Source organism: Anolis sagrei, chromosome 1 (genome assembly GCF_037176765.1).
Source record: "Anolis sagrei isolate rAnoSag1 chromosome 1, rAnoSag1.mat, whole genome shotgun sequence".
In the NCBI taxonomy this organism is placed as follows: domain Eukaryota; kingdom Metazoa; phylum Chordata; class Lepidosauria; order Squamata; family Dactyloidae; genus Anolis; species Anolis sagrei.
In genome coordinates, this window is record NC_090021.1 from 335565577 (window position 1) to 335591199 (window position 25623).

The 25623-nt window shown below is 41.4% G+C and overlaps 1 protein-coding gene across 6 annotated transcripts in view; it reads right to left on the reverse strand.

Moving 5' to 3' along the window:
* OTX2 (orthodenticle homeobox 2) overlaps positions 1–25623 on the reverse strand; it is a 59255-nt gene that overhangs the window by 18175 nt on the left and 15457 nt on the right. For 5 of the 6 annotated variants that reach the window (XM_060753696.2, XM_067463091.1, XM_060753705.2 and 2 more), the window contains exon 3: positions 2047–2332. In XM_060753696.2, coding sequence (XP_060609679.1) covers positions 2047–2143 — 97 coding nt within the window. In that variant the 5' untranslated portion in view covers positions 2144–2332. Of the gene's footprint in view, positions 1–2046; positions 2333–17910; positions 18010–25623 lie in introns of those variants that run through there. The other variant, XM_060753715.2, reaches the window with a different exon arrangement.

Below are 25623 nucleotides of genomic sequence, written 5' to 3' on the forward strand. Positions count from 1 at the left end.
AGGAGACTCACCTGTTTGAAGCCTAGCAGTAGCTTCCTTTAGAGTAGACCCATCCAGTCCATAAGGTTCACACAAGAGTTCACTCTGGGAAAGGTCTACTCTGGTTGGAACTAAGGACCGAGGTCCTTTTGAACTGGGGAAAAGGCAGAATATTGGATTGTTTCTCATGTTTTTAGCCATTTTGGGTCTTTTTTTAGAGAGAGAGAAAGTGGGAGAAGGAGATAAAGGAGAAGAGGAAGGAGGAGAAGCGAGAAGAAAAGGAGAAAGAGGAAGAAGAAAAGAAGAAGGGGAAGAGGAGGAAGAAGGAGAAGGAAGAGGAAGAAGGTGAGGAGGAGAAAGAAGGAAAAGAAGAAGAGGAAGAGGAGAAAGGAGAAGAAGGAGAAAGAGGAAGTAGAAGAAAAGACAAAGGAGGAGGAGGAGCAGGAGGAGGAGGAAGAAGAAAAAATGAGAAGAGGAAGAAGGTGAGGAGGAGAAAGAAGATGGAACGAGGAGGAAGAGGAGAAGGATTAGAAGAAGGGGAGGAAGAGGAGAAGGAGGAAGAAGAAGAAAAGAAGAAGGGGAAGAAGGCGAGGAGGAGGAGGAAGAAGAGAAGGGAGGAGGAGGAGGAGAGAAGAAGAAGGTGAAGGAGGAAGATGAAAAAGGAGGAGGAGGAAGCAGAAGTGAAAGGAGGAGGAGGAAGAGGAAGAAGAAGAAGAAGAAGAAGAAGAAGAAGATGGTGAGGAGGAGGAGGAAGAAGAGGAGGAGGAGAGAGGAAGAGGAAGAGGAGGAGGAGGAGGAGGAGGAGGAGGAAGAAAAAAGGAGAAGGAAGAAGGTGATGAGGAGGAAGAAGAGAAGGAGGAAGGAGGAGGAGAGGAGGAGGAGGAGAAGGCAAGGAGGAGGAAGAAGAGAAGGAGGAAGTTGATGAAGAAGAGAAGGGGAAGAGGAAGAGGAGGAAGATGATGATGAGGAGATGAAGAGGAGGAAAAAGAAGAAGAGGCAGAGGAGGAAGAAGAAGAGAGGAGGAGGAGGAGGGGGAGGGGAAGGAGAAGGGGAGGAGGAGGAAAAGAAAAATGAGAAGAAAGAGATAGAGGAAGAAGAAGAAAATAAGGAGAGGAGGAAGAAGAGGAATAAAAGAGGATGACAACAACAACAACAACAACAGTCTTGTGATATGGTGATCTCTAGGGTGCATCTACACTGTGGAATGAATGTAGTTTGACATCACTTTAACTGCTGTGGAATGCCTGGGAGTTGTATTTTTACAAGGTCTTGGACTTCCTCTGTCAAAGAATTCTGGTACTTCACCAAACTACAACGCCCAGGATGCCATAGCATGGAGTCATGGCAGTTAAAGTGGGGTCACAACGTGCATTCATTCCACAGTGTAGAATGCACCCTAAGTCTCGACTCTGGTACTTTTGAGTCCGAATTTGGAGATACAAAAGCGAAGTACAGGTAACAACAGAAGGGAAGGCCGACCCGAGAGAGAACCGAGGTTGGAGCTGCCACATTCCCTCCCCGCTATGTATCCCATTCAGATCTCATAGGCTTTGGTTCCACACCCCAAAAGGCTTCTGATCCATCTCTAGAACATATCATGGAGGAGACCCTCGAACTTGTAAAGAAATGCATGGGGAGGCAAGGCAATTTTTGGGGAATGGTCCCCTTCTTTCTGCTCCTTCCTCCAGAAGCCCTTCTCCTCCATCTCAATCCCTTGAAAGCCTTCTAACGTCTGGTGGGACCCCAAAAAGGTGTGTTCTGGTGGGACATCAAAGAGTTTAGATGGGACGCCAGGAAGACTGTATTCTGACACCTGAAATAAGTTGTTCTGGTGGGACACCAAGAAGAGTTGCTTGGTGCGACACTCAAAATAAGTGTTCTGGTGGGACACCAAAGAGAGGTGTTCTGATGGGACGCCTGAGAGACATCTTCTGACACCTGAAAGACGTGTTCTGGTGGGACACTGAAAAAAATCTTCTTCTTTCCCTTCAAAACAACAGAATCCAATCCCTGGTGGACCCCCTTCTCCCCCACGAGGGCCCCCCATTCCCCCCTTTGGTGGCTCACCTGGATACCCAACCGAGGGGTGGAGGAGGTCCATGCCGGAGGTGGTGAGGCTCAGCCCGTTGACCGCGTAAGGTGGTTGCTTGAGATAAGACATCATGCTAAAGTTGGGGTGGGGGCGAGGAAAGATGGCCAAAATTCCCGGAGGGGGGAGGGCTGGGCGGGCGGGAAGGAGGGGAGGCCTTCCTGGGTCGCCTTCTTCTCCCTTCCCTCTTCGTCTTCTTCCTCCTCCTCCTCCTCCTTCAGGAGCTTCAGAGGTTGTGTGCCGGGAAGCCAGGAGACCTGGAGGCTGAAGCGAAAAGAGGGAGGGAGGGAGGAAACAGAGAGAGAGTTGGTGGAAGGAAAAAGCAGAGGGGTGGGTTTCTTGGTCTCTCGCCTATTCCCCCCCCCCCTCCAAAAAAAATACAACTAAGAAGGAAGAAGGAAAGTAGGAGAGGGAAGAGGAGGGGGAAGAAGAGGAGGAGGCAAAAGAAGAGGACGAGAAAGAGGAAGAGGAATAAGAAGAGGAGGAGGAAGATGAAGAAGAGAGGAGAGGAAGAGGAGGAGGAGGAAAAGAAGAAGGAGGAAGATTATGAAGAAAAGGAGGGCAAGAAGAGGAGAAGGAAGAGGAGGAGAAGGAAGTTGAAGATGAAGAGGAAGAGGAATAAGAAGAGGAGGATGAAGAAGAGAGGAAGAGGAGAGGAAGAAGAGGAGAAGGAGGAAGATGATGAAGAAAAGTAGGGGAAGAGGAGGAGGAGGAAGAAGAAGAGGAGGAGAAGAAGGTAGAAGAAGAAGATGACACAGAAGAGGAGGAGAAGTAGAAGGAGAAAGATGAAGATGAAGCGGAGAGGATGAAGAAAAGGAGGGGAGGAGCAGGAGGAAGAAGAAAAAGAGGAGGAGGAAGACAATGAAGGGAGAGGAAGAAGTGGAGGAAGAAGAGAAGGAGGAGGAAGATGATAAAGAAAAGGAGGGGAGGAGGAGGAAGAAGAAGAGGATGAAGAAGATGAAGAGAGGAGGGGGAAGAAGAAGATGACGAAGAAGAGGAGGGGAAGAGGAGGAGGAGAAGTAGAAGGAGGAAGATGAAGATGAAGCGGAGATGATGAAGAAAAGGAGGGGAAGAGCAGGAGGAAGAAGAAAAAGAGGAGGAGGAGGAAGACGATGAAGGGGGAGGAGGAAGAGAAGGAGGAGGAAGATGATAAAGAAGAGGAGGAGAGGAGGCAGAGGAAGAAGCAGAGGAGCAGGAAGAAGAAGATGAAGAGGAGAGGAAGAAGATGAAGAAAAGGAGAAGAGGAGGAGGAATAAGAAAAAGATGAAGACGGAGAGGACAGGAAGAGAAGGAGGAGAGGAGGAGGAAGCTGATGAAGACGAGAAGGAGAAGAGGAAGAAGAGGAGGAGGAAGATGATAAAGAAAAGGAGGAGAGGAGGAAGAAGAGGAGGAGGAGGAGGAAGAGGAGAAGAAGATGATGAAGAAAAGGAGGAGGAGGAGGAATAAGAAAAAGATGAAGATGGAGAGGACAGGAAGAGAAGGAAGAGATGAGGAAGAAACTGATGGAGAAGAGGAGAAGGGGAAGAGGAAGAAGAAGAGGAGGAGGAAGATGATAAAGAAAAGGAGGAGAAGAGGAGAGGAAGAAGATGATGAAGAAAAGGAGGAGAAGAGGAGGAGGAGGAGGAAGATTATGATGAAGATGGAGAGGAGAGGAAGAGAAGGAAGAGAGGAGGAGGAAGCTGATGAAGAAGAGGAGAAGGGGAAGAGGAAAAAGAGGCGGAAGATGAAGAAGAAGAGGGGAAGGAAGGAGAAAAAGAAGAGGAGAGGAAGGAGGGGGAATAGGAAGAAGAAGAGGAGGAGGAGGGTGCTAATAATAATAATAATAATAATAATCTCAATTGAGGAACTTCTTGCAGAAGAATTAATGGGGTCCAAAACAGAGGCTTCAAGGCGACCCCCAACGAAATTCCACAGGAAAAAGTTGCCTTGCAAAACAATGCCCCCCCCCTTCCTCGCCAGCATCCACAGAGTCACACACACCCAACCTTGGGTTCTTGGGGTGCCCCCTCCCCAAGCTTAGCCCGCCGTTAATTGTCTCCAACAAAACCCAATGGGGGCCCATTTCACAGACACAAAGACCTCCTCGGCTCAATAAAGAAGGCTGCCAGCAAAGTCTCCCCCTCTCCCCATTCCCAATGCCTTTCCTCGGCCACAAAGGAATAGATCTGTGCCTCCCCCCATTTCCCCTTTTCAGCATTTTAATTACTTTGGATTTCTGCAATTGTAAAACAAGATCCCCTGTAAAAAAAAAATCAGTCAAATAAATAATAAATAAAACTTTCAAACAGTTGAGGATGAAAAAAAAATCCCCATTTTGGAAAAGATCTAAATGGGGGACAATGCGGGATTATTTGTCTAATGTTTACCCACCCACCCCAAAAAAGAATCCATAGTTCCTTCAAGAATGGAGAGCTTGAAATGATTAATCTTTCCTCCTCCCATGAAAAGGAATCCGCCAAATAAAAGTCGATGTAAATATCCACTTTGGAAAAAAAGTTAAAATCGGGGTGACGGGTATTTGGGGTTCAGGGGTTCCCTCTTCTCCCAATCCACCATTCCTTTTGGTAATTGTATGCTTGGAATTGTGACTATTCCGCAATAATAATAATAATAATGATGATGATGATGATAATAATAATAATAATAATAGATGCAGGCGAAACGTCAGGAGAGAATGCTTCTAGACCATGGCCATATAGCCCGAAAAAAACCTACAACAACCCAATAATAATAATAATAGTAATAATAGTAATAGTAATAATAATAATAATAATAATGTGATCCAATATACATGATGTGAACCCATCTTGTTGTGTTTCAAATAATAATAATAATAATAATAATAATAATAATAATAATAATAATAATAATAGAGTTTAAGACAAAGTTTAGAAACAAAAGATACCCTTTGGAAAAGATCTAAATTGGGGTAGTTGGGGATTTGGACAATACATTACCTGCCTGTAATGTATTGTCGGAGACTTTCATGGCCGGAATCACTGAGTTGCTGAGAGTTTTCCGGGCTGTATGGCTATGTTCCAGCAGCATTCGCCTGCATCTATGGCAGGCATCCTCAGAGGTTGTGAGGTTCTCACAAACTCTGAAGATGCCTACCACAGATGTAGGAGAAACGTCAGGAGAGAATGCTTCTAGAACATGGCCATACAGCCCGAAAAACCTACAACCCTTGTGAGGTCTGTTAGAAACCAGGTTTATATATCCAGATATATATGTACATCCATTTTTCCTAGTTTCCGACAGACCTCACAACTGTATTGTCGAAGGTTTTCATGGCCGGAATCACTGGATTGCTGTAAGTTTTTCGGGCTGTGTGGCCATGTTCCAGAAGCATTCTCTCCTGACGTTTCGCCTGCATCTATGGCAGGCACCTCACAAGCTTGTGAGGATGCCTGCCATAGATGCTGGTGAAACGTCAGGAGAGAATGCTTCTGGTACATGGCCATACAGCCCGGAAAACTTACAGCAATCCAGATCTCACAGCTTCTGAGGATGCCTGCCATAGGTGCAAAAGCATTCTCCCCTGAAAGGTCAGGGGAGAATGCTTCTGGAACATGACCATACAGCCAGGAAAACTTACAGCAATCCAGACCTCACAGATTCTGAGGATGCCTGTCATAGGTGCAGGCGAAACGTCAGGAGAAAATGCTTCTGGAATATGATTATACAGCCCGGAAAACTTACAGCAATTCAGATCTCACAGTTTCTGAGGAAACGTCAGGAGAGAATGCTTCTGGAACATGGCCATACAGCCCGGAAAACTTACAGCAATCTAGACCTCACAGCCTCAGAGGATGCCTGCCATAGGTGCAGGCGAAAGGTCAGGAGAGAATGCTTCTAGAATATGGCCATGCAGCCCGGAAAACTTACAGCAATTCAGACCTCACAGCCTCTGAGGATGCCTGCCATAGGTGCAGGCGAAACGTCAGGAGAGAATGCTTCTGGAACATTACAGCAAGTCAGACCTCTAATGATTACTATCCCTTCCCCAATAATAATAATAATAATAATAATAATAATAATAATTTATTAATAAATTATTATTATTATTATTAGTAGTAGTAGTAGTAGTAGTAATAATAATAATTTAACAACTTTTCAAAGTCTAAAAATAACTTGAGAATGAAAATACGCACTTTCTGGAGGAGATTTAAATTGAGGCGGTGGGGTTTTTTTTGGGGGGGGGGGCTGCTCACTGGCTCTCCCCCTAAATCCACCGTCTCTTTACAATGGCCTGCCCCTAAGCGATGACTCTCTCTCTCTCTCTCTTCCTTCCCCCTCCCCAATTAGCACTTGGGCTAATTAGATTTCGAAGCCTCCCAAATCTCAAGACTTTCCTAAACACTGGCGGCGGGGGCGGGGGGGGGGGGGGGGAGAGGGGGGTAGGGGGAGGCTTGAAGCGACTGCTTCACAAGCTAAACAAACAAGTCATTAACTTTGGCTCGAAGTGGGGCCTCCTTTGCGCCCTCCTTCCCAATCCATTTGGGGAAGAAGAGGAGGAGGAGGAAGAAGAAGGGAAAGGTCTTCTTCTTCTTGGAGGAATTGTTTTGCAACCCGATTTTACTTTGCGGGGTCTTGAAGGGGGGGTGTCTTCGTTTTAACACTCCTTCGGAGGGCAGCTGCCCTTTCATCTCCCCGAAAAGGTCCCGGGATTGGCCCCTTCCTCCCCAAAGAGTGAGGCTAACAACTCCTGACAGATGAAACCCCAGAGCTCAGGGGGGCGGAGGGGGCAGAGGAGGGGCTGCTCCAAGGATCTAATGAGGTTGGGGGGGGGGGGGGAGAGAAGGAGAAGAAGAAGGGTGGGACTGGGGTCCTTCCCCAAAAAACTCCCAAATTTCCCCTTTCGCCAAAGACTGGGAAGTAAGTGTGTAGGAAGGAAGGAAAGAAGGAAAGGGAAAATTGAAAGAAAGAGAAAGAAAGCGAGAGAGAGAGACTGGGAAAAAAGAGAAAGAAGGAAGGAAGAGAAAGGGAGAAGAAAGACAACGGAAGGGGAAAATTAGAGAGAAGGAAGGAAGGAAGGAAGGAAGGAAGGAAGGAAGGGGAAAATTGAGAGTCAGAGAAAGAAAGCGAGAAAGAGAGAGAGAGAGAGACTGGGAAAAAAAGAAAGAAGGAAGGAAGAGAAAGGGAGAAGGAAGTCAACGAAAGGGAAAATTGAGAGAGAAAGAAGGAAGAAAGAAAAGGGGAAAATTGAGAGTCAGAGAAAGAAAGCGAGAGAGAGAGAGAGAGAGAGGGAGAGACTGGGGAAAAAGAGAAAGAATGAAGGAAGAGAAAGGGAGAAGAAAGCCAACGAAAGGGAAAAATGAGAGAGAAGGAAGGAAGGAAGGAAGGAAGGAAGGAAGGAAGGAAGGGGAAAATTGAAAGACAGAGAAAGAAAGCGAGAGAGAGAGAGAGAGAGAGAGAGAGAGAGACTGGGAAAATAGAAAGAAGGAAGGAAGAGAAAGGGAGAAGGAAGACAACGAAAGGGAAAATTGTGAGAGAGAGAAGGAAGAAAGAAAAGAAGGGGGAAATTGAGAGTCAGAGAAAGAAAGCGAGAGAGAGATTGGGTAAAAGAGAAGGAAGGAAGGAAGGAAGGAAGGAAAAAGGAAGGAATGAAAGGGAAAATTCAGAGATAGAGAAAACGAAAGAAAAAGAAAGAGGGTTTGGGATAAAGAGAAGGAAGGAAAGAAAAGGAAAGGAAGAAGGTAGCAATGAAAGGGGAAAATTGAGAGAGAAACGGAAGGAACAGAAAGGAGGAAAGAGAAAGATTGAGAGAGAAGGAAAGAAGGAAGAAAGGAAGGAAAGAAGGAGGAAAAGGGAGAAGGAAGGAACGAATGAGAAAACTGAGAGACAGAAAGGAAGGAAGGAAGGAAGGAAGGAAGGAATATTGGGAGAAAGAGAAAAAAGGAAGGAAGAGAAAGGGAGAAGGAAAAGGAAAGAACGAAAGGGAAAAATCAGGAAGAAAAGGGAGAAGGGAGGAATGAAAGGAAGGAAAGATTGAGAGAAAGAGAAGGAAGGAAGAAAAAGAGAGCAATGAGGAGGAAGGGAGGGAGAGAAAAAATAGGAGAGAAAAAGGTTGAAAGGAAGGGATACAAAAGAAAAGATGATACAATCCAACCACCCAAGACTTGAAAATATTCAGCAAACAAAAATCCCCAAAATCAAGGTCAATTCTGCCATTTAATCTAAGGGGCACCATTTTACTACTCGATTGCATATAATGCGATTTCAGCATCTAGGAGTAAGAATTCGCATCAAAATGCCTCGTTCATCTAACACTTCACACCAAGTTTTGGTGTGTAGTCTTACTCCTAGAATCTCTGGACAGGTTGGCTGGTGGTTTGGAGCTGGTTCCATTCTTTACTTAATTTTTAGATCTTGAGAAATATATATTGTAAGGTCTATAAGAGCAAGACGTCACATCAAAATATTGTGTGTGTGTGTGTATATAAAATGTTATTTTTATGCTTTCCACACAACACATAAACAGAGAGACATATTGTATATGTATATATTGATCTTATATATACATATTGATCTTATATACATACACACACATATATACATATAATTTTATTTTTATGCTTTCCACACACACACATAAACAGAGAGACATATGCATATTATGCATACATATGTAGACTATACACAGGAACACACATACATATACATATTGATCATATATATATATAATATCAATATGTATATGTGTGTATGTGTATATATATATATAAGATCAATATATGCATATACAACATGTATATATACAAGTCTATGTATGTGTGTGTGCCTGCTGTATTCTACATATGTATGTATAATATGCATATGTCTCTCTGTTTATGTGTGTGTGTGGAAAGCATAAAAATAAAATTATATGTATATATGTGTGTATATGTATATAAGATCAATATGTATATATAAGATCAATATATACATATACAATATGTATATGCATATATATAAACACACACACACACATATATGATCAACAGGTAAATGTATGTGTGTGTGCCTGTGTGTATTCTACATATATGTATGTATGTGTGTGTGCCTGTGTGTATTCTACATACATATGTATAATATGCATATGTCTCTCTATTTATGTGTGTGTGTGGAAAGCATAAAAATAAAAGTATATGTGTGTGTGTGTATAAGATCAATATATACATATACAATATATATATGAATATCACATATATATAAAATTCCCCTAATAAAAATACACACTAACATACTATTTGTTATGAAGTCTTACTCCCAGAATCCCCAGACAAGGAATTCTGGGAGTTTCAGTCCAAAAAGTTTGGTTTTAAAAACTACTCGTGATCAAAATATTATATTATATTATTATATTATTATATTATATTATTATTATTATATATCATATATCATATATTATATATTATATATTATATATTATATATTATATATTATATATTATATATTATATATTATATATTATATATTATATATTATATATTATATTATTATATTATATTATATTATATTATATTATATTATGACCAAACCATTATATATATATTGATTTGGTCATTTTAATTCATTTTATTTGACTTTTAAAGTGTGAGGAAAAGTCACTTTTAAGGGGACCTGGCTCCTCTGAAATTCACTGGGCAATAAAATAAAATAAGACAGTCCTCCAAAAGGGAAGAAAAATAAATATTTGTGTTCCAACACAATGGTTTGAGGTGAAATGGTTCTTCCTTCGTTGACACATTCTTCAGATATCTATCTATCTATCTATCTATCATCTATCTATCTATCTATCTATCTATCATCTATCTATCATCTATCTATCTATCTATCTATCATCTATCTAGCTATCTAGCTATCTATCTATCTTTTTCAGATTGAGTTATAATGGGTGGCCGAAGAAGATGTTCCCAAGCAACCTCAAAAGGTTGTTGTGGAGGTTGTGCTTCTTTTGAGTCTGGTTGGGCCTTGGGAGCCTCTTCTATGGCGAGGTTGGGATGGAAAGGAAACCTCTCTTCCACCATTAAGCCCCAAAGATCAAACGCTTTCCCTTCTTCTCGCCGCCCTTCTTGATGGAATCAGGCTTTCTCTCTCTCTCTCCCCCCCCCCCCCCCCAAACTCTCCCCTCTCCTCCAAGGAAAATCCAGGCTTCAAAGGGAAATTATTTCCAACTCAAGGAGTCTTTAGAGTGTTTACACGGCGCCGAACTCGGTCCCACGACGACTTCTAGGTCGGGGCTTCCTAGAGGTCTACTCACAAGTTAACTTCCATTGAAATGGAGGGTGTTTACTCCTAGGAAAAGGGGTCCAGCCAATGGTTGGCAAGGCAGTGCGCTTTGTAACTTTTCCCCGTTAAGAATATAATGTTATATATTAATTATATTATATTATTAATATAATATATTGTTATATTATATATTATTATAATATATTATTACATATTATATATTACTATATTATTATAATTACATATTATTATATAATATATTATAATATATTATTACATATTACATATTATTATATTATTCATATTATATTATATTATATATTATTATAATATATTATTACATATTATATATTACTATATTATTAATATAATTACATATTACTATATAATATATTATAATATATTATTACATATTACATATTGTTATATTATTAATATAATAATATATTATATTATATATTATTATAATATATTATTACCTATTATATATTACTATATTATTAATATAATTACATATTATATTAATATATGGCTTCAAACTACAAGAGAGGAGATTCCATCTGAACATGAGGAAGAACTTCCTAACTGTGAGAGCCGTTCAGCAGTGGAACTCTCTGCCCCGGAGTGTGGTGGAGGCTCCTTCTTTGGAAGCTTTTAAACAGAGGCTGGATGGCCATCTGTCAGGGGTGATTTGAATGCAATATTCCTGCTTCTTGGCAGAATGGGGTTGGACTGGATGGCCCATGAGGTCTCTTCCAACTCTTGGATTCTATGATTCTATGAATATATTATTACATATTATTATATTATTAATATAACAATATATTATATATTATTATTATATATTATTATATATTATATACTATTTTTATATTATTATTATTAATAATATATATTAATATAATATATATCCGGGCGTCCCCTGGGTAACGTCCTTGCAGACGGCCAATTCCATCACACCAGAATATATTTACATATTATTATATAATATATTATAATATATTATTACATATTACATATTATTATATTATTAATATAATAATATATTATATTATTATAATATATTATATACTATTTTTATATTATATTATTATTAATATATATTAATATAATATATATCCGGGCGTCCTCTGGGCAACGTCCTTGCAGACGGCCAATTCTATCACACCAGAAGCGACTTGCAGTTTCTCAAGTCGCTCCTGACACGACCAACTAATTAATATACTAATATAATATATAATATAATAAGAACATTATATTCATGTTCTTAACGGTAAAACTTACAAGGAATTCTCCTCCTCTTAAAATACATCCACATTTTAGATTTAACGCAGTTTGACACCACTTTAGCTGCTACATACGGCCCAAGCTGTAGTTTTACAAGGTCTTCATCCTCCTCCGCCAAAAGAGTGCCAAACTACAGCTCCCAACTGAGGGCCCTTCCACACATCCCTATATCCCAGAATATCAAGGCAGAAAATCCGACATTATCTGAGTGTGGACTCAGATAACCCAGTTCAAATCAGACAAATTTCTGCCTTGATATTCAGGAATATATGTGTGTGGAAGGGCCTTGAGTCATGACAGTGAAAGTGAGGTCCAATTAGCATTAATTCCACAGTGTAGACGCACCCAGGACCAAATCTGTCTCTCCTTGAAGTATTTTTTCCCTAAACTCGCAAAGTCGGTTTGAAGATCTGGATCCATGAAGACACCCTTCTTTAAAAAAAATGCGGGATAAATCGATAACGTCACAGTGGCGATCCTAAAGCGATCCTAAACTCCCTCCAAACTCTCTTGTTTCAACTCTTCCCAAAAACCCTTTCCCTTAATGTTTTTTTCCCCGGGTGCGTCTACACTGTAGAATTAACGCAGTTTTACACCGCTTCAACTACCCTAGTTCAAAGCTTTGGAATAATAGGCGTTGCCTTTTTACAGGGTCTTTTAGGGCCCTTCCACACTATTCCAGAATATCAAGGCAGAAAATCCCACAATAACTGCTTTGAACTGGATTATCTGAGTCCACACTCAGAAAATGTGGGATTTCCTGCCTTGATATCCTGGGATATAGGGTTGTGTGGAAGAGCCCTTAGCTTTCTCTGCCAAAGAGGGCTGAAGTCTCGCCAAACTACAATTTACAGGATTCCATGGCGGTTAAAGCGGTGTCAAAGTGAATTAATTCTACAGTGCAGACGCAAAACACCCGAGGAGAATGTTTACCTCTTTCTTCTCCTCCTCGACTCAACACCCGTGTTGTAAAAAGGTCCCTGTGTGTGTGTGTGTGTGTGTGTGTGTGTATGCGTGTGTGTGTGTGTGTGTGTGTGTATGCAACGCCATGGGAGTCAAAGGGATCTGTGGCCCTTTCCACGCAGCTAAATAAAATCCCACATTATCTGCTTTGAACAGTGTGGCAGTGTGGACTCGGATGGCAGTGTGGACTCGGATAACCCAGTTCAAAGCTGGGTTATTCTGGCCTTGATGTTCTGGGTCATATGGCTGTGTGGTCGCCATTGAGACCCGCCAATATCTGAACACAACTTGGACAGACAAGGAAGGGTTGTGGTAGTTTTTTCGGGTTGTATGACCATTTTCTAGAAGCATTCTCTCCTGACGTTTCGCCTGCATCTGTGGCAAGCACCCTCAGAGGTTGCGAGGATGCTTGCCACAGATGCAGGCGAAACGTCAGGAGAGAATGCTTCTAGAACATAGCTATACAACCCGAAAAATCTACAACAACCCAGTGATTTCGGCCATGAAAGCCTCCGACAATACAAGAAAGGCTTTGCTTGGAGACCAACAACAGACTGGGTTTTCACTCCTTCTGGGACCCCAATAATCCTGAGTTTTGGCTCAAAAGCTGGGTATTTCCCCCTCTGGACACCTGAAAGTCCAAACTCCAAAACTCCCGGAAAAGATGGCTACTTTCGTTCACTAAAAACGGACTCTCAAAAAGTCAGAAACGCGATTAAGTTGGAGGTCAAATTTTGGGTGTTGTTTTCAGCATATTCTGCACAGAACTGAGCTTTAAGATTTGGAGACGATGCAAACAAAGGAAAATACTTACACTGGGACCCAGCCGGTCTTTCCAAAGATCTCATTTTCCAGCCTGGCCCTCCATTCTCTTCAGAATCCCCCCCGCCCCCCGCCCCACTTGAATCCCAAACTGACTCCGAAGGAAACCCTTTCTCTGGGAACACACAGTTACAAGACTTCCAGCCATTTGGATTCTACTTGTGAAATTATCCTTCCCTTCATCTCGTTGCCTGGCTTTGTAGAAGTTGGGATTTAGAAGGCAACGAAATCCTTTCTGGGTCTCAAACAAGAGGGCTCCAATGACCATACAATCACTAAGGACTGTGCCAGACAACTGAGAAAAAAACTTGAGAAAGTTTAGCTCGGGCCCCTTCCACACCGCGGAATAAAATCCCGCATTATCTGCTTTGAACTGGAATATACGGCAGTGTGGACTCAGATATTTTCTGCCTTGTGTGGAAGGGCCCTCAGCTGCTAACTCTGGGACTCGTCTTTCTTTTCCTTTTCCTTTCTCTATTTTTCTGTTCGGTTTCCTCCCAGACTTCAGAAGGAGAAAACCAGCTCAGAAGTACCGAACCGAACAAACTTTCCTCGGATTGGGTCCCCAACCTTGGACTCTGCCCCCAAAGAAGGGCAACCCCACAAAACGCAATGCGGGGAGCAGGATCGGGCCCTATTTTACACGGCCGACGCAGCGAATAGATACGAACAGGATGGCCTGGCGTCCTTCCACTCCCTTTCCATGAAGAGAAAACTCGCCTTGTCTCCAAAACACTTTTTTTGGAGATGTAATCCTCCCCTCACCCTTCTCCTTCCTTCCCTCTTTCTTTCTTCTTTGCCATTTCCTTCCCTTTTCCTTCTCCTTCCTTCTTTCCTTCACTTTCCCTCTGTCCTTCTTCTCTGCCCTTTCATTCCCTTTTTTTCCTTCTTCCTTTTTTCTGCTTCCCTCTTTCCTTCTTCTCTGCCTTCTCCTTCCCTTTTTCCTTCTGTCCTTTCTTTCTGCTTCCCTCTTTCCTTCTTCTCTGCCTTCTCCTTCCCTTTTTCCTTCACCTTCCTTCTTTCCTTCTTCTCTACCCTTTCATTCCTTTTTTCCTTCTTCCTTCTTTCTGCTTCCCTCTTTCCTTCTTCTCTGCCTTCTTCCCTTTTTCTTCCTTTCTTCTTTCTCTTTCCCTCTTTCCTTCTTCTCTGCCTTCTCCTTCCCTTTTTCCTTCACCTTCCCTCTTTCCCTCTTCTCTACCCTTTCATTCCTTTTTCCCTTCTTTCTGCTTCCCTTTTTCCTTCTGCCCTTTCTTTCTGCTTCCCTCTTTCCTTCTTCTCTGCCTTTTCCTTCCATTTTCCTTCTCCTTCCCTCTTTCCTTCTGCTTCTCTCATTCCTTCTTCTCTGTCTTCTCCTTCTCCTTTTTCTTCCCTCTTTTTTCTCCTTCCCCCTTTCCTTCTTCTCGTCTCAGACCTTGCGCCCAACTGTCATCTATCCAAGAAGAGAAAACCCGCCTTTATTCCGAACCCCAAACTTTGGAAATTCCACCTTCCTTCCTTCCTTCCTTCCTTCCTTCCTTCCTTCTCAGCTTCCTTCCTTCTCAGCTTCCTTCCTTCTCAGCTTCCTTCCTTCCTTCCTTCCTTCCTTCTTTCTTTCCCTTCTTCTCTCCTTCCCTCTTTACTTTTCTTCTCTTCCGTCTTTCTTTCTTCCCTTCTGGAAAACACTTTCTAAATACGGCTAAAATGAAGTTGTGCCCTTTCGCCATTCTTTCAGGAAGAGGAGATTCAACTTTTCTTCAAACTTTGAAGACATAGTTCCCGCTCCTGCTCTCCCCTTTCCCCTTCTTTCCTTCCTTCCCGCTTCTTTCTCTTCCTTTCTTCCCTCCGTTTTGGAAAATACTTTCAATGTTGGGATAGCATGGCGTCTCGCCCCTTCGTCATCCTTTCAAGAAAAGACAACTCCACAAACTTTAAAAAGCACCTTCTTCTTCCTTTCACTCCTTTCCTTCCTCCCCTCTCTCTAATTTGCTCTAAATATGCCATGGGGTACTCTCTTTCTGGGAACCCTTCCACACAGCCATATAACGCAGAATATCAAATCCCACAATATATATTTGCTTTGAACTGGGATATCTGAGTCCATACTGCTATATATTCCAGATCAAAGCAAATAATGTGGGGTTTTATTCATCTGTGTGGAAGAGGCTTGAGTCTTCATAAAACAACAGTTGGATCAGCCTCTGGTTTCCTCTGGGAATCGAGGCAACCCTTCCTTCCTCCAACTCAGGCCTCGATCCACTCCTTTTCACGGCGAGGGAGGGAGGGAGACACGCATCCATCCACACGTGCGTTAGATCCGTGTCTGGATATGACTCGCATCCGAGGCCCCTTCCCTTCCTCTGACCCGCGCCAGAAGAAGCCAACCCCCTTCCCTCCTGTCCTTCCTCAAAAAGAAGGAAGCTTCCTCCCTCAGTTTTCTCTCCCCGGCAGAAATCCCTTTGGAGACAGAGAGAGGAGGAGAAAAGCAGCAGGACTTTTACGCACACATTTTACGCACAAGTCTGTTCTTTTGAAAGTCCTAGAATAGAGACAAACTTGTCCAAGACCTTCGGGGGAAAGGCGAGGGAAAGTTAGTTCTCCCTCCTCCTTTACTCGATCCGAAGTCAACCCCATTTAGGATCGTTTCCTTTTCCCAAATCTTTCCGAAAGAGACTGAAACGAGGACTACTTTGACGCACGCATTTTAGGCTTGAAACACTCGCTGAAAGTCCCCAAAATGGAAAGAAGCTTTGCCAAGACCTTTAGGAAAAAGGAGAGTGAAAGTTCCCCCGCCTTCTTTACTCGATCCGAAGTCAAACCCATTTAGGATCTTTCCCCCAAACCTGGAACGAGGACGATTTTGACGCACGCGTTTTAGGCACAGATATGTTCCCTTGAAACACCTGCTGGAAGTGCCCAAAATGGAAAGAAACTTTGCCAAAACTTTCAAGAAATAGACAAGGGAAAGTTAGTTCCACCTCCTCGTTTACTCGATCCGAAGTCAAACCTATTTAGCTCTGTTCCTTATCCCCAAATCTTTGGGAAAGGCTGAAACCAGGACGCGTTTTGGGCACAGATGTGTTCCCTTGAAAACACTCACTGAAAGTCCCCAAAATGGAGATAAACTTTGCGAAAACTTTCAGGAAATAGACAAGGGAAAGTTAGTTCCCCCTCCTCGTTTACTCGATCCGAAGTCAAACCTATTTAGCTCTGTTCCTTTTCCCCAAATCTTCGGGAAAGGCTGAAACGAGGACGCATTTTGGACACAGATATGTTCCCTTGAAGCACCTGCTGAAAGTCCCCAAAATGGAACGAAACTTTTCTAAAACCTTCAGGAAATAGTCAAGGGAAAGTTAGTTTCTCCTCCTCGTTTACTCGACCCGTAGTCAAACTTATTAGTTCTGTTCCTTATCCCCAAATCTTTGGGAAAGGCTGAAACGAGGACGCGTTTTGGGCACAGAGGTGTTCCCTTGAAACACCCACTGAAAGTCCCCATAATGGAACGAAACTTTGCCAAAACCTTCAGGAAATAGGCAAGGGAAAGTAAGTTCTCCCTCCTCGTTTATTCGACCCGAAGTCAAACCTATTTAGCTCTGTTCCTTTTCCCCAAATCTTCGGGAAAGGCTGAAACGAGGACGCATTTTGGCGCACGCGTTTTGGGCACAAATTTGTTCTCTTGAAACACCAACTGAAAGTCCCCAAAATGGAAAGAAATTTTGTCAAAACCTTCAGGGAAAGGGCAAGGGAAAGATAGTTCCCCCTCCTCCTTTACTCGACCCGAAGTCAACCCCATTTTAGGATATTTTCCTTTCCCCAAACATTTAGGAAGGAGGTTGAAAACGAGGACGACTTTGACGCACAGAAATTTTCCCTTAACACCCCTTGAAAGTCCTCAAAATGGAAAGAAACTTTGCCAAAACTTTCAGGAAATAGGCAAGGGAAAGTTAGTTCCCCCTCCTCTTTTATTCCACCCGAAGTCAAACCGATTTAGGATCTTTTCCTTTCCCCAAAACTTTGGGGAAAAGGTTGAAAGCGAGGACGACTTTGGCGCACAGAAATGTTCCCTTAACACCCCTTGAAAGTCCTCAAAATGGAAAGAAACTTTGCCAAAACCTTCAGGAAAGGGGCAAGGGAAAGTTAGTTCCCCCTCCTCTTTTATTCCACCCGAAGTCAAACCCATTTAGGATCTTTTCCCTTTCCCAAAACTTTAGAAAAAAGGTTGAAACGAGGACGACTTTGGCGCACAGAAATGTTCCCTTAACACCCCTTGAAAGTCCCCAAAATGGAAAGAAACTTTGTCAAGACCTTCAGGGAAAGGATGAAAGGGACTTCTCTGCTTCTCCTTCTGGACCTGATCCAGAAGGGTTCAAAACCAGTTTCGGAGCCACTCCTTTTCCCCAATCCGGGGGGAAACTTCGACGCACACATTTTACGCACAGATCTGTTGCTTTGAAATCAGACGGGTCCCTTTCCAAAGCACTCCCCAATAAATATGCCACCCTTTTCTCAAAAGTAGAGAGGAATGTTGCCCAACCGTTGAAGGGAAAAGCCAGCGAAGGCGACCCTTTCCTTTTCCCTACCTGATCCGAAGTCGATTCGCTTTGGGGCGCGCTCCTTTCGGGGGGAAGAAGGCCGGGCAGTAACGGCTCTCCCTGGCAATCTGTCGCCGCCCTGCCTGTCCAGGAGCCCCCCTCCTTCCCTCCCTCACCGCCCCTCCAAGACCCCCGCCTACCAGTTGCTCCGTCCCCGCTCAATTATAATTACCCCGTCCAAGAATTAATTATAATAAATGTTTTCTTGATAAACTAACGAGATAATCCGGGCGGCACACGCTCGTTAATTATGGGGACGCCGGGAACAGCCCGGAGAAGCTTTGGGGTTGATTAATTTTCTGCATGAAGGCGATGAAAGAAAACATTATATAGACTGGCAGAGAGAGAAAAGGGGGGGGGGGGCAGAAGAGAAGAGAAGCAAACGGGGATTGGGGAAAGGGTTTCCGCCGAGTTAACGACCGGTTGGAAACGTTGAGTAACGCCACTCGTTGTTTTTTTAACCCCCCCCCCCTCCCGCCGTCTCCAAAACTCTGGCTCGCCTGCGAATATTTCCAAGGAAAACAACAACAGCTTTGTCTTGTGGAAGGCTGTTATGGCCAGAATCATCTGGGTTGTTGTGAGTTTTCGGGCTGTATGACCATATTCCAGAAGCATTCCCTCCTGACATTTCGCCCGCATCTATGGCAGCCATCCTTCGGGCTGTAAGACCATGTTCCAGAAACATTCTCTCCTGCCATTTCGCCTGCATCTGTGGCAAGGCATCCTTCGGGCAGTATGGCCATGTTCCAGAAGCTTTCTCTCCTGACGTTTCGCCTGCATCTATGGCAGCCATCCTTCGGGCTGTAAGGCCATGTTCCAGAAGCATCCTCTCCTGACGTTTCGCCCACATCTATGGCAGCCATCATTTGGGCTATAAGGCCATGTTCCAGAAGCATTCTCTCCTGACGTTTCGCCCACATCTATGGCAGGCATCCTTCGGGCTGTAAGGCCATGTTCCAGAAGCATTCTCTCCTGACGTTTCGCCTGCATCTATGGCAAGCATCCTTTTGCTGTATGGCCATGTTCCAGAAGCATTTTCTCCTGACGTTTCGCCCACATCTATGGAAGCTATCCTTCGGGCTGTATGGCCATGTTCCAGAAGCATTCTCTCCTGACGTTTCGCCCGCATCTATGTCAGGCGTCTTCATCCTTTCTGGAACATGGCCATACAGCCCGGAAAACTCACAGCAACCCAACAACAGCTTTTCCAAAGCAAGCCCTCCTTTTTGCTTCTCTCTTTTCCCTCTCTGACCCCGATTCGAATTTTTTTAGGTTTTAGGCGGGATAAAATCAATTCACAAAATGTATATGATCCAACCTGCTCTCCAGAATTAATATCTAATTCAATCAAGGGCACCATCCCACGTTTTAGCAGGTTTGGGGCTCGTCTTCTTGGACCCCTTGATTGAGGACCAGAACACAGAAAAGGAAATCAAGCTTCTGGAAAAGTTTTTTTTTTAAAAAAAAATATCCATTTCATCATTCAGTTCCAAAAGTCTTTGTTGACTTTTCCAAAACAGCTTTGTGTGTGTGTCAGAAGCGACTTGAGAAACTGCAAGTCGCTTCTGGTGTGAGAAAATTGTCCGTCTGCAAGGACGTTGCCCAGAGGATGTCGGATGTATTACCATCCTATGGGAAGCTTCTCTCATGTCCCCGCATGGGGAGCTGGAGCTAACAGACGGGAGCTCACCCCGCTCCCCGGATTAGAATCTCTGACTTTCAGGTCAGCAGTTCAGCCAGCACAAGTTCATTGCACCATCGGGGGACTCCTCTAAAACGGCTAAGGCCCCCACTACACTGCCTTGAGTCCCCTGTGGGGTGAGAAAAGTTATATATATACTTGACAAAATGAGAAATTTGCGGGTTTGTATATATATATATATATATATATATATATATATATATACACACACACAAACCCCAAAATTTCTCAGTTTCTCAAGTAGCTCCTGACATGTGTGTGTGTGTGTGTGTGTGTGTGTGGTGTCAGGAGCTACTTGAGAAACTGCAAGTCGCTTCTGGTGTGAGAGAATTGGCCGTCTCTCTATACACACACACACACACATGCACACACACACACGAAATAAATAAATAAATAAATAAATGGTATATAAATACATATAATGCAATTTGGAACTGCATTGTGTGGTTAGGGTAGACCCAAACCATAGTTAAACTGCATTATATGAATCTACACTGACCATAAAATGAAGTTTCCAAACTACATTAAATGACAGTGTAGATGGGCACTAAATTTCCTAATAGACTCATTTCTTGTTTGGCTGTGTTTGTGTCTAGATTCCTTTCCGAAACGTTTTGGGAATTCGGAAGAGCTGTTGAATTTCCTCGCTGGACCTGGAGCGGGCCTCATCCCACTCGAGAATAAATCCAATTTAAATCCGGTTGCTGCCTCCTGCAGAATATTTGAGGTTGTAGTTTAGGGAGGAGACTTCAACAGCCTCACTAAACGACAAACTCCAAAAATTCTGCAGGAGGCAGAAACCGGATTTCAAAGTGGTTTCATTCTCGAGTGCGAGGAAGAAAAGAGGGATAGAAACCGAGTCGGCGGGGTTTGGAGACTTCAAATAATCCTGGTCTCTCCCCCCCCCCCCCCCCTCTATCTCTCTGAAAACTGAGTGAGATTTATGGCAGTTCTCCTCTCATTTTTCGGGGGCCCTCCCTCGAGGCATCTCCCCCAAATCCCCCTCAGCCCATCCTAACTATAGGGTTGAAACCTATAGTTTCTCTACTTGTTTTCAACTCATTTTTGGCTGGAGTTTACTTAAGCCTAAATCATCATCAGTTTGAAAACATTCAAATGTTTCACTCCGGCGGGAAGGTAACTGAGCTCCTTGCTGTCATGCCGGCCACATGGCCTTAAAGGTGTCTATGGATAACGCCGGCTCTTCGGCTTAGATATGGAGATGAGCACCAACCCCCAAAGTTGGACACTACTGGACTTCATGTCAGGGGAAAAAACCTTAACCTTAAGTCACCATCAGCTAACCAACACATATTTTGTCAAACCTGTTTCTGGGTATGTTTGATCTTCTGAAACCAAAACTTGCACCTGTTTTTCCCCCTATCAGCTCTAGCTTCTGCGATACAGCATAATATAATGGTATCTAATTATCTACCAGCCGAAAATCCGGTTTTAGAAAAAGCGTGATAACCAGAGCTAAGGAATTAGAGCTGGTGCAGTCTATCCAAAACAATGTTCTGAATCAGTGCCACAAATAACCCTAGGAAAAGACCTAAAAACACCAATATACATACACATACATGCACATGTACATGCAGATGCACATATACACACATATACACGTGTACATGCACATGTACATGCACCTGCACATATACATGCAGATGCACATATACATACATATACACATGTACATGCACCTGCACCTGCACACGTACATGTGAATGCACATGTACATGCACATACATGCACATGCACATATACATACATATACACATGTACATGTACATGCACATACACATGCACCTGCACATGTACATGTAAATGCACATGTACATGCACGTACACATGTACATGCACCTGCACATGCAGATGCACATATACATACATATACACATGTACATGTACATGCACCTGCATATGTACATGCAGATGCACATATACATACATATACACATGTACATGCACATACACATGTACATGCACATTCACAAGCGTGTGTGTGTGTGTGTGTGTGTGTGTATAGATAGATAGATAGATAGTTGGGATTGCTCAAGGAATGGTTTGAGACCTCCACTTGAGAAACTGTTTATCTGGACTTTGAGTTGCTGCCTATCCATTTTCTGAACAGACCCAGGGATAGAGGTCCCTGTGTGTGTATGGACAACACGTGTATTTGACTGTAGTTTCTGACACTGCTTTGCCTGCCCTGGCTCAAGTGTTATGGAGTCAAGGGAGCTGTAGTTTGGTGGGGAGAAGGCGGGAGACTTAGTAAAACTACTATTCCTATGATCCCATCCAGCCAAGGCTATTAAAAGGCTGTCAAACTGCATTCATTCCACAATGTAGATGCGCCCTCTCAAAAATATTGTGATGCAATGGCTGTATTTCCCAGGAAAGCTGGGGATAAGCGGCTAGAATAAATAATAATAATAATAATAATAATAATAATAATAATAATAATAATAATAATAATAATACACCACACAGTCCTAGACCCTTTGGAAGTGTTCGACTTGTGATTTTGTGATACTAAATCCAGCATATAGATCTCGTTTGCTGTGACATACTGTGCTTTTGTGTCAATAATAATAATAATAATAATAATAATAATATTGTCGGAGGGGAAAGTTGAGGCAGACTTTCCCCTCCTACAATAATATTATTACTACTATTATTATTATTAATATTATTATATTGTCGGAGGAGAAAGTTGAAGCAGGCTTTCCCCTCCGACAATATTATTATTATTATTATTATTATTATTATTATTATTATTATATTGTCGGAGGGAAAAGTTGAGGCAGACTTCCCCCCCCCCCCCCGACAATATTATTATTATTATTGATATTGATGTTAATATTAATATTGTCGGAGGCTTTCATAGCAGGAATCACTGGGTTGCTGTGAGTTTTCCGGGCTGTATGGCTATGTTCCAGAAGCATTCTCTCCTGACGTTTCGCCTACACCTATGGCAGGCATCCTCAGAGGTAATAGTAAGACTTTATTTATATTCTACTCTATCTCCCCGAGGGAACTCAAGGCTTTGAAGCGAGGCCACGATCCTCAAAGGATCCTCAACCCTTGCAATCCTGAGAAGGGAGATCCTCCACGGAAGGAGAGGGCAGGGAATCCATAGGATCCCTTGTGGAAATGGTTGGAGACTAGAGAAGGGTGATAATTTCGGGAAAACCTTGCAAGGAAGAGCAAGCAAAGCTGAACAGTGGTGTTTTTCTCTTTCTTGGGAAGTCTGTCTGGAAAAGTTACCTTCTACCCATTTGTTACCCTGGAAAGTGTCGTGAAAATTCAACAAACCGATCTGAATTGAAAAAGAAACACACCAAATCTCTCCTGATCTGTGCCTGCAATTCTGGCATCCCCGAATATAGGACAATTATTCATTTACAAAGATCTATAGAACCTTATGGATGACCATATAACTTTATAGGCATGTAAAGAGATAATAATAGTAGCAATAATAATACTAATAATAATACTAATAATACTACTACTACTACTACTACTACTAATAATAATAATATAGGACACTTATTCATACACTAAGATCAATAGAACCTTATGGATGACTATAACTTTATAGGCATGTAAAGATATAATATAATAATAATAATAATAATAATAATAATAATAATAATGGACACAAAGATCTAAAGAACCATAACGATGACCATATAACTTCATAGGCATGTAAAGTTATAATAATAGTAGAAATAGTAGTAGTAATAATAATAATAATATATGATACTTATTAATACACAAAGATCTAAAGAACCATATCGATGACCATATAACTTCATAGGCATGTAAAGATATAATAATAGTACAAATAGTAATACTACTACTACTACTAATAATAATAATAATAATAATAATAATAATGGATACTTATTCATACACAAAGATCTAAAGAACCTTATGGATGACCATATAACTTTATAGGCATGTAAATATAATAATAATAATAGTAGTAGTAGTAGTAGTAGTAGCAATTGACACTTATTCATACACAAAGATCTAAAGAAACATATCAATGACCAAATAACTTTATAGGCATGTAAAGATATAATAATAGTAGCAATAATAATAATAATAATAATAATAATGGACACTTATTCATACACAAAGATCTATACAACCTTATCGATGACCAAATAACTTTATAGGCATTTAAATATATAATAATAATAATAATTTCTAAATATTTATTTATTTTAATAATAATTTATTTCTAGACCGCCCTCTCTCGCAAAGGGGACCCAGATATATGAAATAAACACCCATAAGCCCACTTAATGGGCGTAAATGCCCTAAATGCACTGGATCCCTTTGATTTTGGAAGCTAAGCAGGGTCAGCCCTGGTTAAGTCTTGGAAGAGAGACTTAGGAGCTGTGTTTCCAAGGAAGGAACCACCTCTGAAGGGTTCCTGTTTAAGACAATCCTACGGAATTAATGGGGTCGGCCGTAAATTGAGAGGAAGGCACTTGGATAGATTGGTAGAGGGATCCACTGTATACATCTAGATAGATAGGATGCACTAGCCATTTCCACCAGAGAACTCCTACTGGAAAACTTCTGCAAGTTCCACTAATTCAATGGGTCCACTCTAGTGGAAGGGACTACCACCAGGATCCAGTAGAGATATATATGCAATCAAACTCCTATCCATGTACAGCAACGCCATAAATCTCATAGGGTGTCCTTAGGCAAGGAATACTCAGGGGTGGTTTTGTCAATACAGTCCATTATTATTATTATTATTATTATTATTATTATTATATTGCCTCACTTTTTTCTCTTGATGATGACTCAAAGTGTCTAAAGCTGTGGTTATGTATATGTAATACTCTAATACATATGTTGTGCATATATATATATATATATATATATATACAATTATTATATTGCTTCACTTTTTTCTCTTGATGCTGACCCAAAGAGTCTAAAGTTGTGATTATGTATATGTATGAACACACACATACTAAATATACACTAATACATGTGTTGTGCATATATATATATATATATATATATATATATATAATTATTATATTGCCTCTCTTTTTTCTTTTGATGGTGACCCAAAGTGTCTAAAGCTGTGGTTATGTATACCTATGAACACACACAAAATGAGCACAACTACTAAATATACTCTAATAAATGTGTTGTGCATATATATAATACACTTATATAATAATAATAATAATAATTATTATTATTATATTGCATCACTTTTTTCTCTTGATGCTGACCCAAGGAGTCTAAAGCTGTGATTATGTATATGTATGAACACACACAAAATGAGTACACCTACTAAATATACTCTAGTACATGTGTTGTGCATATATATGTTGTGCATATATATAATACAATTAGGCATGAACATACACAAAATGAGCACACCTGCTAAATATACTCTAATACATGTGTTGTGCATATATATATATATATATATATATATATAATACACATTATTATTATTATTATTATTATTATTATTATGCCTCACTTTTTTCTCTTGATGATGACCCAGAGTCTAAAGTTGTGATTATGTATATGTATGAACACACACAAAATGAGCACACCTACTAAATATACTCTAATATATGTGTTGTGTATATATCACAACACCTGCTAAATATACTCTAATACATGTGTTGTGCATATATATATATATATATATATATATATATATATATTACACTTATTATTATTATTATATTGCCTTATATATATAATACACATTATTATTATTATTATTATTATTATTATTATTATTATATTGCTTCACTTTTTTCTCTTGATGGTGACCCAAAGAGTCTAAAGCTGTGGTTATGCATATGTATGAACATACACAAAATGAGCACACCTGCTAAATATACTCTAATACATGTGTTGTGCATATATATAATACAATTATTATTATTATTATTATTATTATTATTATTATTATTATGCCTCACTTTTTCTCTTGATGGTGA